At 49.2% G+C, this 17,385-nt stretch overlaps 1 protein-coding gene across 1 annotated transcript in view; it reads left to right on the top strand.

The window, feature by feature from the left end:
- The window catches only part of JAKMIP1 (janus kinase and microtubule interacting protein 1), a 1,395,482-nt gene that overhangs the window by 824,131 nt on the left and 553,966 nt on the right, over positions 1–17,385 (top strand). The window contains 1 exon segment of the mRNA XM_078678490.1: positions 3,950–4,009. Within this exon segment, the coding sequence (XP_078534616.1) occupies positions 3,950–4,009 (60 nt within the window).

Raw genomic sequence — 17,385 nt, 5'->3', positions numbered from 1 at the left:
TGTCTGTTGAGAAATAACTATTATTTTTTTGTCTTCACATTGTATTGTGAGCTGGTCCCTTATAGATTGATCACGTAGTCATATTCCCCAAATCAAACAATGCTGCCTGCCCCTTTCATGTTGTCACAGATTGGTAAATTGTTTCATGATCCCTTTGTGGTCTTGCATAGAATGTGTTGCTTCATGACAAGATTAACTTCTTTCATATAATATTGGTCCAAGTCCTCAATTGCTTAAACAACTACATCTGTCAATACATTTCCTGCTTCATCCTTGCATTGCTCATGGTAATTGAAAACGCTATGTCTTTTTGTTCAGAGGCCTTTCATTAACATACTATCTTTGTATTGATGTACAGCCCACAATATTGTAAAAGATTTTTTCCAGTGCGCCATTGTACAAGAGTGTTGTTGGGTTTTTGCAGAAAGAGGGATTGGTTGGTTATTTGAACCCATGCATAATAATAATATTCTTGACATACTATTCTATCTATGCTCTGTTTCTTCAAATGCGTTACTATGATTTCATTATTTAAACTGAAAAGGCCAGCCTGATAAGGCGTTAGTGTGTATGAGATTATTCTAGACACCACCTGTGGACAGTGCTTGTTTGTTTTCTCGCACAAAAGAACCTCAACATCTCACTCTCCACTCCTTCAGGAGAGAGGCACGTCTTGTGAGCAGATGAGCAGTATCACTCACTGTTCAGAAAGAGTTGGATGAAGCTTGGAAATGACTTGGATGAAATATGCAGTCTTGCTGCATTTAGGTAGAGGTTTGTCTTTACAGTAACTGGTGTGTGGTTGAAAATATGCTTACACACACACACTACCACCGGTCTCCATGTGGATCTACATGTTTGTATGTATGTATGCATAAATATGGTATTTCTATAGCACGGACCTAGCCAACAGGCGGGAAAACTCTGCTCATGCTCAAACACAAGCATAAAGTTCACAAGTTCAAGGAAATAGAGCTGGGTTTCGGATGGTTAATGCACTGTAATATAGTGTTCTTTAAGGAGGTGAGTATTTAACTGTTTCGTGACTTGGAACAGTGTTAGTGCGCTCCTGATTGATGCAGAAATGTTTCCCCAGATTCTAGGTGCATAATTGGAAAATGCCTGTCTTATTTTTTCTTTTTTACAGTCTATTTTTTCTTAGTCTGGAGACCGAGGGTGTCCTGGCTGTTGGTGTGTAGAGATACACCAGATATAGTGAACTTGTCGTACCAGGCTGACTTTGTTTGAGCAATGTGTTCTTTCATGATGATGATGGTGGTGTCCAGGGTGAATCCAAATGACATGGCATTCAGTGAAAGTTGTAGTTTGAAGCCATTAAGGTTAGATTTGATTTGTGTTTATAAAGTGGGCAAATACCCAAGAGTATCCTGGCCCTGGAAGTTATGGTAAGAGAGAAGCACAGCATATAGATGAAAAAGATGAATTTTTAATAGTTTGCAAATCTCATAAGTTTAGTTATTGGAGTTCATGGCAAGAGTTAGGCTGTTCCATGCCACCAGTCCACATTCTGCAAAAACCTAGGTATGTTTGCAATATGTGAGAAACTAAAGCATAGCGCTATAGTTGGGGGGTAGCTAGAAAGCAGCAAGGTCATTTAACGTCCAGAGGTGTCACACCTAACGGCAAAAACAGAAAGTCTTCAAGAGGCATCGCTTTCAGACAGGAAACCAATGAAGAATGTTGAGATGAGAAAATATCCTGGTAAATTTAGGACAACACAAAATAAGCATAGCTGTAGCATTCTGTCAGGTGCAGCCTATGAAAAAGGTGAGTGGAAAGACTTACAAACAGGGAATTACAATAACCCAATCCAGTTGTCATGAGGGATTAGACCAGAGTTTTTGAAGGGAAACCAGGCATGATTTTCCCCTAGACCTTTATTATGCAGAACCAGTTGGCCATTTGTTTGTTGATATGTGCCTAAAAGGGAAAGTTTGGAAACAAAAATGACTTCTAAATTGCGAGCACTGGTTGTGGGACTGGGGAATGTGCCCAGTGATTGAGGCCAACAGTAGGAGGATCAGATGGAGGATCCAGGACCTCATTCTTAACTGATATTGAGTCTCAACAAGTTGGCATTGATCCAACTGACCACCAATTCCAGGCATCCGGCAAAATAGTCGTGGATGGAATTCTGCTCACCTTCCAGGCGCAAGATGAGCATCTGCATAGGCGTACAAATAAAATCAAAAGGAAGCAATATGATTGGCAAGAGTCACTGCATTCAGATTGAAACGCGTGGGTCTCAGGGAAGAACCCTGCGGGACCCCACAGCTTATATTTTTAAAGGTAGAAACGTATGGTGCAATGTAAAACATTTGCAATTGTGTTTATATGTGTACGGAAAAAACGTTGTGAATAAAAGAGGCGATTGAAACTGCCGGGCTTTGCTGCCACACCGCGAGCTAACTTTGGTCCCCTGGACCAAAAATGGTAGAACGGAACAATATGACCTGTCTCGTCTCCGGTTTACAGACACATTCAAAATGGTTGTATGAGACAGCCGGGCATGTCTTAACCACGCATGCCTAAACAACGTGGTCTGAACCACGTAGGCTCCTTTACCATACATGCCTTTACCACTCATGCCTTTACAACACATTTTGTTGTAAATGCATGATCGGTAACGGGATATGTGTGGTAAAGTTCACCCTCCAGCCCCCCTATTCTGAGCCCTAAAACCTGATACCCCAAGCCCTGAAATCCACCTCGCCCCACTCCCTGTGAAGCATGGGAGAGACAGATAAATTGGCTTCTACCTCTGGTGAAGCAGGAGGGTCGTTTCTTTCTCACGCTCTGTCATATCGCTAATATGGCTTTACTTATGCTAAATGACTAGGGGACCACACCCTGTACTAACCGGGGTGAGCAAAACTATGGTCCTCCTGGTCCTGGAGAGTGCTAAACTTATTTTAAAGTTGTTGTTCAGTGTGGTAGCCACAAGCTCAGCAAGAACCTAATGGATAGTAGACACCATACCCTTCAAAATGTGGTCCATACTGCATTGGATTGCTTAAAAAGTTACTTGCAATGGGTTGTTTATTTACAACTGATAGATCTGACTAGCACTGGAAAACAACAAGGCAATTCAGTACCACAGTGAAGAACCCTGGCCTTCTGCTCAAGACTGGGACAAAGAAAAGTACTTCTGGGGTAGGGGCATGAAACTCAGTGTGGATAAGGGGTGAAGTTATTATTACACTCCTTCAGGTTGCCCTACTCCTCCAACGCGGACAGAAGGGAGTCACAGACCCTTGCAGCCGGAGTGAGATTGGATCTAGATCCTGGGTCTCATGGTATACCTGCAGATCTTAACGGCGTAGGGAGCAGAAACATGTTAAACAGTGGTTTTAAATCTTTAGTCCATTCATAATTCCAAATCAGCAGCAGTACCAAATGTAACAAATTCACATTAATGGAAGCAGTTTAAATATCTTATCAATTGTATCCCAATTAGCTATTTGGTAAAGTAATCATGATACGATGCAGATGGCTTCTGATCTCCAGAGAAAAAAATACAATTTAAAAGAATCGAATTTTAGTTCTGCTCTGCAGCTGTTCCCAGAATGAAGATCGTACATTCATCACTTTTCACTGTAACTAATTATTTTAAACTACTGAGCCATAAGAAAAGTCATTGGTTTGATGGACCACCTGCAGAGATGTGAGCGTAAGTGAAGGTGACAGATTTTCCTTTCTGCGGGGCTAATTCCGCTTTTGAGCTCTGTAATTAAAAACTTCAGTTGTTCACTGTGCAAGAAATAGAGGCAGAATTTGTAGTAGCGTGCACCTTATAAACATAAAATGACTGATTTTTTATTTCATGGTTTAAGGTACGTTCAAGGGTGTTTCTCCTCGTGTTGGAAGCACTGATTTATGTTTCTATCTTGGATATATTGAACACTTAACATCCTTATTTTTTCTTTAGGAACGTGAACAATTGCTGCGCTGTAAAATGGCGAAGAAGAAAAACCTAAAGGCACCAAAGGTGAGTCTTTGTTCTCTAATACACTTTCTTTTTAAGAAATCCACTGATCGGTAAAGCTGATAAAAAGCCCTCTCGGACTTGACTGAGTGATTCAGCATTTAATTAGATGTAAAACATTTGCAATTGTGTTTATATGTGTACGGAAAAAACGTTGTGAATAAAAGAGGCGATTGAAACTGCCGGGCTTTGCTGCCACACCCCGAGCTAACTTTGGTCCCCTGGACCAAAAATGGTAGAACGGAACAATATGACCTGTCTCGTCTCCGGTTTACAGACACATTCAAAATGGTTGTATGAGACAGCCGGGCATGTCTTAACCACGCATGCCTAAACAACGTGGTCTGAACCACGTAGGCTCCTTTACCATACATGCCTTTACCACTCATGCCTTTACAACACATTTTGTTGTAAATGCATGATCGGTAACGGGATATGTGTGGTAAAGTTCACCCTCCAGCCCCCCTATTCTGAGCCCTAAAACCTGATACCCCAAGCCCTGAAATCCACCTCGCCCCAGCCCTAATAACGACCCTGAGCCCTAAAACCTGGACACCTGCCCAAACAAGCATTGGCATATCCAATAGGTCTCGCCTTTGGGTTCTTATAACTGTTTAGCTAGAGTTATTGGCTTAACCAACGTGCTTAAACTATGTTGTAGAGCAGTGTGGCTGCTGGCAATTATGTCAGCCTGTTTTAAAAAAGAGAGCGAAAGAGTAAGAATTTGTGTGTGTTGTTGATATCTGATAGAGACATCTAGCTGCAGATTCCTTTATTTAGAATATCCCCAGGCGTCAGACTGGATCTGGAAAAATTTTCCCCAGCAATACCTCTGCATGAGGGGGGGCGGCGTCGCCTGGCTTCGTCCTGACACCATCCACGGAAGTGACGTCAATGGAGCCATATAAGTTCCCCTCGGCGTGCTGACGTCAGTTTTTCATCTTTTCTGCGTCCCAACGCGGGTCCGGAAAAGGTGGTTCCTCTGGCCTGTTTTGATTCAGGCCTTCTCAATGCCTTTTTGCGTCTGGAACAGTGTGCAAATGCCTGCAGGCTTCAAGTAGTGTGCGTCTGCTTCATGGCAGATATCGGCGATGGATCCACGCGAGATCTGCATGTGGTGCTTGGGTGAGCACAACGGCTCCGCCGAGTGCGACGGCTACCGACGCCTGAAGCCAAAGTCCTTGCGGGAAAGACAAATTAAATTGATGTACGTCCGGTTGTCCCTGTGAGAATCCTCGCGGCGCTGGCCTCCGTCTCCAGCGGATGGGTCCAAACAGCACAGTTCTTCCTCCCACGCTGAGGTTCCTGTTTGGGGCAGATCCCGAAGTTGTTCTCGTGGATGTCTCAGGTAAGCACTGGATGAAGTCACGGAGGTCGTCGAACTCGCACAAGCATGACATTAGGGCCCGCCGCTCCCGGTCTTCACCGTACGCGGGCCCTCAGGGATCAACCCCCGCCTACCCATTGTTTCCTGGTGCTGGGGCAAATCGGACCCAGATGGAGGCCTATTCCAGGGATTTGCAGGCCTTCTTTGGGTCTCCCACTCTCCCTAGCGCGCCTTTGGGCCCCATAGTGGGGGTAGGGACTCACGTCGGGGTTTGCCGGCGGGTTCGCCCTCGGCACCGACCGAGTGCCTTGACTCCGGTTCCGGGGTCGCTGCGACGTCCGACACAGCACGGATGGGCATCCCACTCTGACGTCTAGTCCTCCTGATGCATCTTTGCACAGTCCTACGGGGCTACCTGTGTCGTCGCTGGATGCGGCTGCAGCGTGGAGTTCGACTCAGAGTTTACTTTGTTCCTTCCCGCAGACTCCAGCCTTGGTGGAGGTCGAGTCGACGCCGGAAGGACGAGTCCTCTTCAGGGGTCATGGTCACCTATCCGACGCCGTCCCGACACCAGTCGGTGCCAGTTCCGTCACTGGCTGCTCCTCTGTTGGTGGAGGACGCAACCTCAGTGGGTACTCCGCCCACAGGGTTTTTTCCATGCTCCACGGAGCAGGGGCCCATGGGGCGCTGGCCGGCTAATTTTTCTGCCGGACCTCTGTCGTTGGGTGGACGGCTTAGCCTGCAGTTGCCAGCCTTCCCCAATGGATGACTTGCTGTCTCCCCCTCGGATAGCAACGGAGGCTAGCGCGGACTTTGCGAGGGCGGTTCGCAGGGCTGCGGCTATCTTGCAGATGCAGCTGCCCCTGCCCTCTGTCTCCCTATCTTTGGATTCTTTGTTGTATCTTCTCCACCAGAGCATGGTGGATGTGGAGCCTTTGTTGCCTTTTGGCGGGTCCTTGTATGATGTCCTTCTGGGGACTTGGGCCAGACCCTCATCGGTGACCCCGTTGATCCTGCTATTGCACATCGCAATCGGCCGGCTCCAGATGACCCCGCCTGTTTGTCCCTTCATCCTAGGGCTCAAGGTCTTGTAGTCCAGGCAGCGCTCCCTTCCTCTCCTCCACCGTTGCTTCCTCCCACTTGGGATGTTAGGTGGTTGGAGTCATGTGGCCGCAATGTCTATGCATCCACCAGCTCAGGCCTTCGGTCCCTGAACACAACCTGCGTGCTTGCTCGGGCTACTTCTGCCCTTTGCAACTCAGTCGAACTACTCCTTCCCTCTTTGCCAGAGGGCCCTCGTGCTGACCTGGTCCAGCTTATTCTGGATGGCCACGACATGGCGCAGTTTTCCATCCGGTCGGCCATGGACACCACTGACTCCGTGGGTCGAGCTATGGCTGGGTCAGTTGCTCTGCGTCGCCTGATGTGGCTACGTGATGGCAGTTTCCCTGAGAATGTTCAGGAACGACTCAGGGATCTGCCCTTTGTTGCTCTGGTGTTGGGAAAGGCTTGGGCACACCCTGTTGGTGGTTGGCCTAATGGCGGATGAGTTTCCTCCAGAGCGGATCTCTGTTGCGTTTTGCCTTGTGCCCCTGGCTTCCCTCTGACGGGACTATAACATGCCTGTAATCTTTGTTTTTTTCAGTGAATTTCAAAGGTTTTTTAAATGCTAATTTCTAACTATGCCTACAGAGATAGGACATGTGAAGAAAGAAGAAAAAACGCACAGAAAGAGAAAATAGAAATGCAGACAGAAGCAACAGAAGTCCTCAAAGATGAAGAAAAGTGCAGGAAGAAGGAAATGTGCAGAAAGAACAAACAGAGGAGCAGAAAGAAGCCTTGTTGCAAAATCATCCTGTACCCTCAACTTTTTCAGACGGATACTGGTGGTAAATGAGTATGACTAACCAGCCCTAGAGTCAGTGCTATGTTAAAAGACACTTGGAATACAGCGAAAACACCTACATACACTAGGGAACACTATGCGTTGGGGTCCCCCTGTGATTAGCATGACCTACTCTGTAAGTAGTATATAATAGGGAAGGGGGATTAAAACTACCTCTTAAAACACGCCACAGGGCGTGTTTGCACTCGTCACCTCAAGCCCCGTCCCCTCCCCTCAGCACTGTGCAAACACATTCTGTGGCCATTTTAAGTTGGGAGATGAAGTCCCCTTGAATCCTGAGGGTCCCTAGGGTCCAACTAGCCCACTAGGTACCTCTAGTAAGCGCCACAGAGCTGCGTTGCAAATAGGTGTAAAAACGGGCACGGCCTAGTCCACCTCTCTGCAACACAGCGCAGTGGCGCTTACTGGAGGCACCTGGTGGGCTAGTTGGCCCCCAGGGGCCCTCAAGATTGAAGGGGAATTATTTCCCCAACTTAAAACGCGCCGCAGGGCGTGTTTGCACACGTCACCTCAGGTGCTGTCCCCTGCCATCACCACTGTGTAAACACGCTCTGTGGCAGTTTTAATTTGGGAGATTAAGTCCCCTTGAATCCTGAGGGTTGCTAGGGTCCAACTAGCCCTCTAGGTACCTCCAGTAAGCGCCACAGAGCTGCGTTGCAGAGAGGTTTAAAAAGGGGCACAGCCTCTGAACACCTGTCTGCAACCCAGCTCCCTGGCGCATACTGGAGATATCTGGTGGGCTAGTTGGCCCCCATGGACCCCCAGTATTGGATGGGATTTAATTTCCCTATTTAAAACGCACCACAGGGTGCGTTTGCAGAGTGGTTCCATGAGGGGGCGGGGCCTAGGCACAATCGCGTATCTTTTTATTTTTTTATCTTTTTGGAAGTGGGCCTGTGTAGCCCCCCTTCTTTTTACTTTTTTTGGGCCCTGGGGACCCCATCCCCCAGGGCCTGACCCCCAATGTAAACATTTTTTTTAAATTAACGGGAAGGGGGCCGCGTGGGCCCCCCTCCCGTGCCCTATTCTGGGCCCCAGGGACCCCATCCCCTGGGGCATGGCCATTTAAAAAAAATATTCTTTTCGAGGGGGCTGCATGGCCCCCCTCCCTTCTAAGGCCATTTATGGCCCCAGGAACCCCATTCCCCGGGGCCCTCCTTTGTGTTTTTTTATTAAAATTATTATTATTGGGGAGGGGGGCTGCGTGGCCCCCCTCGCTGGCCACTTCTTGCCCCCCCTCCCTGGCCACTTCTTGCCCCAGGGACCTCATCTCCTGGGCTTGGCCACCTCGCTGGGAACAGTGGGGGGGAGCCCCAATGCCCTCACGGTCCCGCCGGGTCCCCGTGTCCCGCGGGAGCCGGCATTGCTTTGCCACATGGGGGGCTGCTAAGATGCAGCACCCCGTGTGGAAGAGCAATCGTCTTTGGTATTTGGAAGAGAGAGCAGATTTTCCTGCTCTTTGTTCCAAACACCAAAGCAGAGTTTGCTATGGCAGGGCGGGAGCCGCGAGGCTTCCGCCCTGCCATAGCAAACTGCAGTATTCCGGGGTTGGGCATCCCGGGACACTGCAGAAGCCGGCCCTGGGGCGTGGCGGTTCCCTGGGCCGTGACAGGGCTCCAGGAGGGGGGCAGCGTGGCCCTCCTCCCACCATTCACAAAGCCCCAGGGGTGGTGGTCCCCAGGACTTGGGGGTCCGTCAAGGACCCCCATTTTCAATATTTAGAGCCCTGGGGAGGTGGCAGTCCCCGGGGCATCTGGGGCAGGTTTAAACCCCCCCAAACAGGTTTTTTTTTTTTTAAACAAGCCCCGGGGGTGGCGGTCCCCAGGGCTTTGGGGGGGCCGTGAGCCCCCCACCAAATTGTTTAGATAAGCCATGGGGGTGGCAGTCCCCGGGGCTTGGGGGGGCTTTCAGCCCCCATACGTAATTAATAAGCCCCGGGGGTGGCGGTTCCCGGGGTCGGGGCCCCCCATTACAATATATATATTGCCCCCGGGATTTGTCCCACCCGGGGGCTAATTAATAACGAAGCGCTGGAGCCCACGCTTCGTTTTTTTCTTTCTGGTCAAATCCGTGGATCCTCCGTGGATTTTGCAGATTTTTGGGGCCCTGCGGGTCCTTGTGGGACCCCCTAAGCAGGCCGAGGGAGTCAGGGTGTTTCTACCCTGCCCCCTTTTTGCGTTTTGCGCACTTGAACCGAGGCACAAGATGGCTGCCAACACTTCCTGGTTTGGAGTGTTGACAGCCAATTAGGCTTGTGATCGGGAGGGTGCGCGGAGCAACTACTGAACGGATTTACACCATTTAACAAAAAGGGATCTTTCTGAATCATGAGTCCTGCCTCAGTGGGCATGGCCAACCGCTTGGCCTCCTGGAACTTGTGGTACCATGACCTATAATTTTCTCAAGTGAGTCCGTTCCATATTGCTTACACATATCACATTATCATATTCCCAGTGGAGCTGCTGGCAAACATATCAAAATCCTTGTCATTGCTTTGTAATGCAATCACGAATGTTCGCTGCTGACACCTTCTAGCGCCAGCAAGGACCGGCTCGGACGCGGTGAGCTTCTACCCTCGCAGCTGGGCGTCGCTGCTAATTAGATCCAACAATTGTACCCCACGGACAGAGGCCACTACACTGGGAATATGATAATGTGATATTTGGCCATGCCCACTGAGGCAGGACTTGTTATTACAAAGGTGCTGACTTTCCTTTTCTTTCTGTTTCACTCGAGCCACTGAAGAAGGGAGTCACGTCCTGAAACGCGTTTGGCTTATCTTGCTGTTTGCTCATCTCAGAACCTGTTTGCAAGATGCAATAAAAGAGATTGAAACGAACTACTGAAGTGTGGTGGCCTCTGTCCGTGTACAATTGTTGGATCTAATTAGCAGCGACGCCCAGCTGCGAGGATAGAGGCTCACTGCGTCCGAGCGGGTCCTTGCTGGCGCTAGAAGGTGTCAGCAGTTGGATGCATGGCGCTTCCCAGCGCGAACATTCGTGATTGCATCTACAAAGCAATGACAAGGATTTTGATATGTTTGCCTGCAGCTCCACTGGGAATATGATAATGTGATATATGTAAGCAATATGGAACAGACTCACTTGAGAAAATTATAGGTCATGGTACCACAAGTTCCAGGAGGCCAAGCGGTTGGCCATGCCCACTGAGGCAGGACTTGTTATTACAAAGGTACTGACTTTCCGTTTCTTTCTGTTTTACTCGAGCCACTGAAGCAGGGAGTCACGTCCTGAAACGCGTTTGGCTTATCTTGCTGTTTGCTCATCTCAGAACCTGTTTGCATGAAGCAATAAAAGAGATTGAAACAAACTACTGAAGTGTAGTGGCCTCTGTCCGTGAGGTACAATTGTTGGATATATATATATATATATATATATTTTCTTCCACTCCGGTTCAATTTGTCGTGATTGCAGCGCTCAAAACGGGTGCGGCGCCCTGCAGCTGAACCACGCTGCTCACAATCCCCACACCATTCCTCCAGCTGGAAGAACAAATCAGGTCGCACTCCACAGGTCCTTTTTGCAATTTTTTCTTTTATTTTTCACATTCTCTAAGAATCCAACAAGGGCAGCTGCTAAGATATATATATATAAATATATATTAAAGTTCACTGTTGCCCAATGCGAGGCGCACTCCACGTTGGTGAAATATTAGGATCAGGAGAAGGGTGTCAGGCATGACAGCGTCTGCAGCTACCAGATGCGTTTCGGGCATCCGCCCTTCTTCATAGGATACGCTGCTCCCACATATGGCCACCATTTTGGATTTCCAGTGTACTCCCTTTTAATGGAAAACAGATTCAATCAGTCAATGCCACACAGGTGAGTTACAATACTGCATTATGGGACTGGAAGTCCATTGAAATAAATCCCAAGTGGGGCTGCTGGCAAGATGCGGTAAATTACCAAATGAGTGTCCTCTTTATGCCTCCAGCACCTTTTCACATACTGCCAAACATCAGTTGGTCCGCTCTGCTCCTGAGTTGAAAAGCAGGGGAACCGCTCCTTTCAGCGGCGGTGCACCTCTCGACCGGACCGGCCGAAATAGATTAAAGTTCACTGTTGCCCAATGCGAGGCGCACTCCACGTTGGTGAAATATTAGGATCAGGAGAAGGGTGTCAGGCATGACGGCGTCTGCAGCTACCTGACGCGTTTCGGGCATCCGCCCTTCTTCATAGGATACGCTGCTCCCACATATTGCCACCATTTTGGATTTCCAGTGTACTCCCTTTTAATGGAAAACAAATTCAATCAGCCAATGCCACACAGGTGAGTTACAAAACTGCATTATGGGACTGGAAGTCCATTTAAATAAATCCCAAGTGGGGCTGCTGGCAAGATGCGGTAAATTACCAAATGAGTGTCCTCGTTATGCCTCCAGCACCTTTTCACATACTGCCAAACACCAGTTGGTCCGCTCTGCTCCCTGAGTTGAAAAGCAGGGGAACCGCTCCTTTCAGCGGCGGTGCACCTCTCGACCGGACCGGCCGAAATAGATTAAAGTTCACTGTTGCCCAATGCGAGGCGCACTCCACGTTGGTGAAATATTAGGATCAGGAGAAGGGTGTCAGGCATGACGGCGTCTGCAGCTACCTGACGCGTTTCGGGCATCCGCCCTTCTTCATAGGATACGCTGCTCCCACATATTGCCACCATTGTGGATTTCCAGTGTACTCCCTTTTAATGGAAAACAGATTCAATCAGCCAATGCCACACAGGTGAGTTACAATACTGCATTATGGGACTGGAAGTCCATTGAAATAAATCCCAAGTGGGGCTGCTGGCAAGATGCGGTAAATTACCAAATGAGTGTCCTCGTTATGCCTCCAGCACCTTTTCACATACTGCCAAACACCAGTTGGTCCGCTCTGCTCCTGAGTTGAAAAGCAGGGGAACCGCTCCTTTCAGCGGCGGTGCACCTCTCGACTGGACCGGCCGAAATAGATTAAAGTTCACTGTTGCCCAATGCGAGGCGCACTCCACGTTCGTGAAATATTAGGATCAGGAGAAGGGTGTCAGGCATGACGGCGTCTGCAGCTACCTGACGCGTTTCGGGCATCCGCCCTTCTTCATAGGATACGCTGCTCCCACATATTGCCACCATTTTGGATTTCCAGTGTACTCCCTTTTAATGGAAAACAGATTCAATCAGCCGATGCCATACAGGTGAGTTACAATACTGCATTATGGGACTGGAGGTCCATTGAAATAAATCGCAAGTGGGGCTGCTGGCAAGATGCGGTAAATTACCAAATGAGTGTCCTCGTTATGCCTCCAGCACCTTTTCACATACTGCCAAACACCAGTTGGTCCGCTCTGCTCCTGAGTTGAAAAGCAGGGGAACCGCTCCTTTCAGCGGCGGTGCACCTCTCGACGGACCGGCCGAAATAGATTAAAGTTCACTGTTGCCCAATGCGAGGCGCACTCCACGTTGGTGAAATATTAGGATCAGGAGAAGGGTGTCAGGCATGACGGCGTCTGCAGCTACCTGACGCGTTTCGGGCATCCGCCCTTCTTCATAGGATACGCTGCTCCCACATATTGCCACCATTTTGGATTTCCAGTGTACTCCCTTTTAATGGAAAACAGATTCAATCAGCCAATGCCACACAGGTGAGTTACAGTACTGCATTATGGAACTGGAAGTCCATTGAAATAAATCCCAAGTGGGGCTGCTGGCAAGATGCAGTAAATTACCAAATGAGTGTCCTCGTTATGCCTCCAGCACCTTTTCACATACTGCCAAACACCAGTTGGTCCGCTCTGCTCCTGAGTTCAAAAGCAGGGGAACCGCTCCTTTCAGCGGCGGTGTACCTCTCGACCGGACCGGCCGAAATAGATTAAAGTTCACTGTTGCCCAATGCGAGGCGCACTCCACGTTGGTGAAATATTAGGATCAGGAGAAGGGTGTCAGGCATGACGGCGTGTGCAGCTACCTGACGCGTTTCGGGCATCCGCCCTTCTTCATAGGATACGCTGCTCCCACATATTGCCACCATTTTGGATTTCCAGTGTACTCCCTTTTAATGGAAAACAGATTCAATCAGCCAATGCCACACAGGTGAGTTACAATACTGCATTATGGGACTGGAAGTCCATTGAAATGAATCCCAAGTGGGGCTGCTGGCAAGATGCGGTAAATTACCAAATGAGTGTCCTCGTTATGCCTCCAGCACGTTTTCACATACTGCCAAACACCAGTTGGTCCGCTCTGCTCCTGAGTTGAAAAGCAGGGGAACCGCTCCTTTCTGCGGCGGTGCACCTCTCGACCAGACCGGCCGAAATAGATTAAAGTTCACTGTTGCCCAATGCGAGGCGCACTCCACGTTGGTGAAATATTAGGATCAGGAGAAGGGTGTCAGGCATGACGGCGTCTGCAGCTACCTGACGCGTTTCGGGCATCCGCCCTTCTTCATAGGATACGCTGCTCCCACATATTGCCACCATTCGGAATTTCCAGTGTACTCCCTTTTAATGGAAAACAGATTCAATCAGCCAATGCCACACAGGTGAGTTACAATACTGCATTATGGGACTGGAAGTCCATTGAAATAAATCCCAAGTGGGGCTGCTGGCAAGATGCGGTAAATTACCAAATGAGTGTCCTCGTTATGCCTCCAGCACCTTTTCACATACTGCCAAACACCAGTTGGTCCGCTCTGCTCCTGAGTTGAAAAGCAGGGGAACCGCTCCTTTCAACGGCGGTGTACCTCTCGACCGGACCGGCCGAAATAGATTAAAGTTCACTGTTGCCCAATGCGAGGCGCACTCCACGTTGGTGAAATATTAGGATCAGGAGAAGGGTGTCAGGCATGACGGCGTGTGCAGCTACCTGACGCGTTTCGGGCATCCGCCCTTCTTCATAGGATACGCTGCTCCCACATATTGCCACCATTTTTGGATTTCCAGTGTACTCCCTTTTAATGGAAAACAGATTCAATCAGCCAATGCCACACAGGTGAGTTACAATACTGCATTATGGGACTGGAAGTCCATTGAAATAAATCCCAAGTGGGGCTGCTGGCAAGAAGCGGTAAATTACCAAATGAGTGTCCTCGTTATGCCTCCAGCACGTTTTCACATACTGCCAAACACCAGTTGGTCCGCTCTGCTCCTGAGTTGAAAAGCAGGGGAACCGCTCCTTTCTGCGGCGGTGCACCTCTCGACCAGACCGGCCGAAATAGATTAAAGTTCACTGTTGCCCAATGCGAGGCGCACTCCACGTTGGTGAAATATTAGGATCAGGAGAAGGGTGTCAGGCATGACGGCGTCTGCAGCTACCTGACGCGTTTCGGGCATCCGCCCTTCTTCATAGGATACGCTGCTCCCACATATTGCCACCATTCGGAATTTCCAGTGTACTCCCTTTTAATGGAAAACAGATTCAATCAGCCAATGCCACACAGGTGAGTTACAATACTGCATTATGGGACTGGAAGTCCATTGAAATAAATCCCAAGTGGGGCTGCTGGCAAGATGCGGTAAATTACCAAATGAGTGTCCTCGTTATGCCTCCAGCACCTTTTCACATACTGCCAAACACCAGTTGGTCCGCTGTGCTCCTGAGTTGAAAAGCAGGGGAACCGCTCCTTTCTGCGGCGGTGCACCTCTCGACCAGACCGGCCGAAATAGATTAAAGTTCACTGTTGCCCAATGCGAGGCGCACTCCACGTTGGTGAAATATTAGGATCAGGAGAAGGGTCAGGCATGACGGCGTCTGCAGCTACCTGACGCGTTTCGGGCATCCGCCCTTCTTCATAGGATACGCTGCTCCCACATATTGCCACCATTTTGGATTTCCAGTGTACTCCCTTTTAATGGAAAACAGATTCAATCAGCCAATGCCACACAGGTGAGTTACAATACTGCATTATGGGACTGGAAGTCCATTGAAATAAATCCCAAGTGGGGCTGTTGGCAAAATGCGGTAAATTACCAAATGAGTGTCCTCGTTATGCCTCCAGCACCTTTTCACATACTGCCAAACACCAGTTGGTCCGCTCTGCTCCTGGGTTGAAAAGCAGGGGAACCGCTCCTTTCAGCGGCGGTGCACCTCTCAACCGGACCGGCCGAAATAGATTAAAATTCACTGTTGCCCAATGCGAGGCGCACTCTACGTTGGTGAAATATTAGGATCAGGAGAAGTGTGTCAGGCATGACAGCGTCTGCAGCTACCTGACGCGTTTCGGGCATCCGCCCTTCTTCATAGGATACGCTGCTCCCACATATTGCCACCATTTTGGATTTCCAGTGTACTCCTTTTTAATGGAAAACAGATTCAATCAGCCAATACCACACAGGTGAGTTACAATACTGCATTATGGGACTGGAAGTCCATTGAAATAAATCCCAAGTGGGGCTGCTGGCAAGATGCAGTAAATTACCTAATGAGTGACCTCGTTATGCCTCCAGCACCTTTTCACATACTGCCAAACACCAGTAGGTCCGCTCTGGTCCTAAGTTGAAAAGCAGGGGAACCGCTCCTTTCAGCGGCGGTGCACCTCTCGACCGGACCGGCCGAAATAGATTAAAGTTCACTGTTGCCCAATGCGAGGCGCACTCCACGTTGGTGAAATATTAGGATCAGGAGAAGGGCGTCAGGCATGACGGCGTCTGCAGCTACCTGACGCGTTTCGGGCATCTGCCCTTCTTCATAGGATACGCTGCTCCCACATATTGCCACCATTTTGGATTTCCAGTGTCCTCCCTTTTAATGGAAAACAGATTCAATCAGCCAATGCCACACAGGTGAGTTACAATACTGCATTATGGGACTGGAAGTCCATTGAAATAAATCCCAAGTGGGGCTGCTGGCAAGATGCGGTAAATTACCAAATGAGTGTCCTCGTTATGCCTCCAGCACCTTTTCACATACTGCCAAACACCAGTTGGTCCGCTCTGCTCCTGAGTTGAAAAGCAGGGGAACCGCTCCTTTCAGCGGCGGTGCACCTCTCGACCGGACCGGGCGAAATAGATTAAAGTTCACCGTTGCCCAATGCGAGGCGCACTCCACGTTGGTGAAATATTAGGATCAGGAGAAGGGTGTCCGGCATGACGGCGTCTGCAGCTACCTGACGCGTTTCGGGCATCCGCCCTTCTTCATAGGATACGCTGCTCCCACATATTGCCACCATTTTGGATTTCCAGTGTACTCCCTTTTAATGGAAAACAGATTCAATCAGCCAATGCCACACAGGTGAGTTACAATACTGCATTATGGGACTGGAAGTCCATTGAAATAAATCCCAAGTGGGGCTGCTGGCAAGATGCGGTAAATTACCAAATGAGTGTCCTCGTTATGCCTCCAGCACCTTTTCACATACTGCCAAACACCAGTTGGTCCGCTCTGCTCCTGAGTTGAAAAGCAGGGGAACCGCTCCTTTCAGCGGCGGTGCACCTCTCGACCGGACTGGCCGAAATAGATTAAAGTTCACTGTTGCCCAATGCGAGGCGCACTCCACGTTGGTGAAATATTAGGATCAGGAGAAGGGTGTCAGGCATGACGGCGTCTGCAGCTACCTGACGCGTTTCGGGCATCCGCCCTTCTTCATAGGATACGCTGCTCCCACATATTGCCACCATTTTGGATTTCCAGTGTACTCCCTTTTAATGGAAAACAGATTCAATCAGCCAATGCCACACAGGTGAGTTACAATACTGCATTATGGGACTGGAAGTCCATTGAAATAAATCCCAAGTGGGGCTGCTGGCAAGATGCGGTAAATTACCAAATGAGTGTCCTCGTTATGCCTCCAGCACCTTTTCACATACTGCCAAACACCAGTTGGTCCGCTCTGCTCCTGAGTTAAAAAGCAGGGGAACCGATCCTTTCAGCGGCGGTGCACCTCTCGACCGGACCGGCCGAAATAGATTAAAGTTCACTGTTGCCCAATGCGAGGCGCACTCCACGTTGGTGAAATATTAGGATCAGGAAAAGGGTGTCAGGCATGACGGCGTCTGCAGCTACCTGACGTGTTTCGGGCATCCGCCCTTCTTCATAGGATACGCTGCTCCAACATATTGCCACCATTTTGGATTTCCAGTGTACTCCCTTTTAATGGAAAACAGATTCAATCAGCCAATGCCACACAGGTGAGTTACAATACTGCATTATGGGACTGGAAG

The sequence above is a fragment of the Lissotriton helveticus genome, chromosome 2_2 (assembly GCF_964261635.1).
Source record: "Lissotriton helveticus chromosome 2_2, aLisHel1.1, whole genome shotgun sequence".
NCBI classification, from domain to species: Eukaryota; Metazoa; Chordata; class Amphibia; order Caudata; family Salamandridae; genus Lissotriton; species Lissotriton helveticus.
Note: the sequence above shows the minus strand (reverse complement) of the source record. Positions and strands in the feature narration are given on the sequence as shown.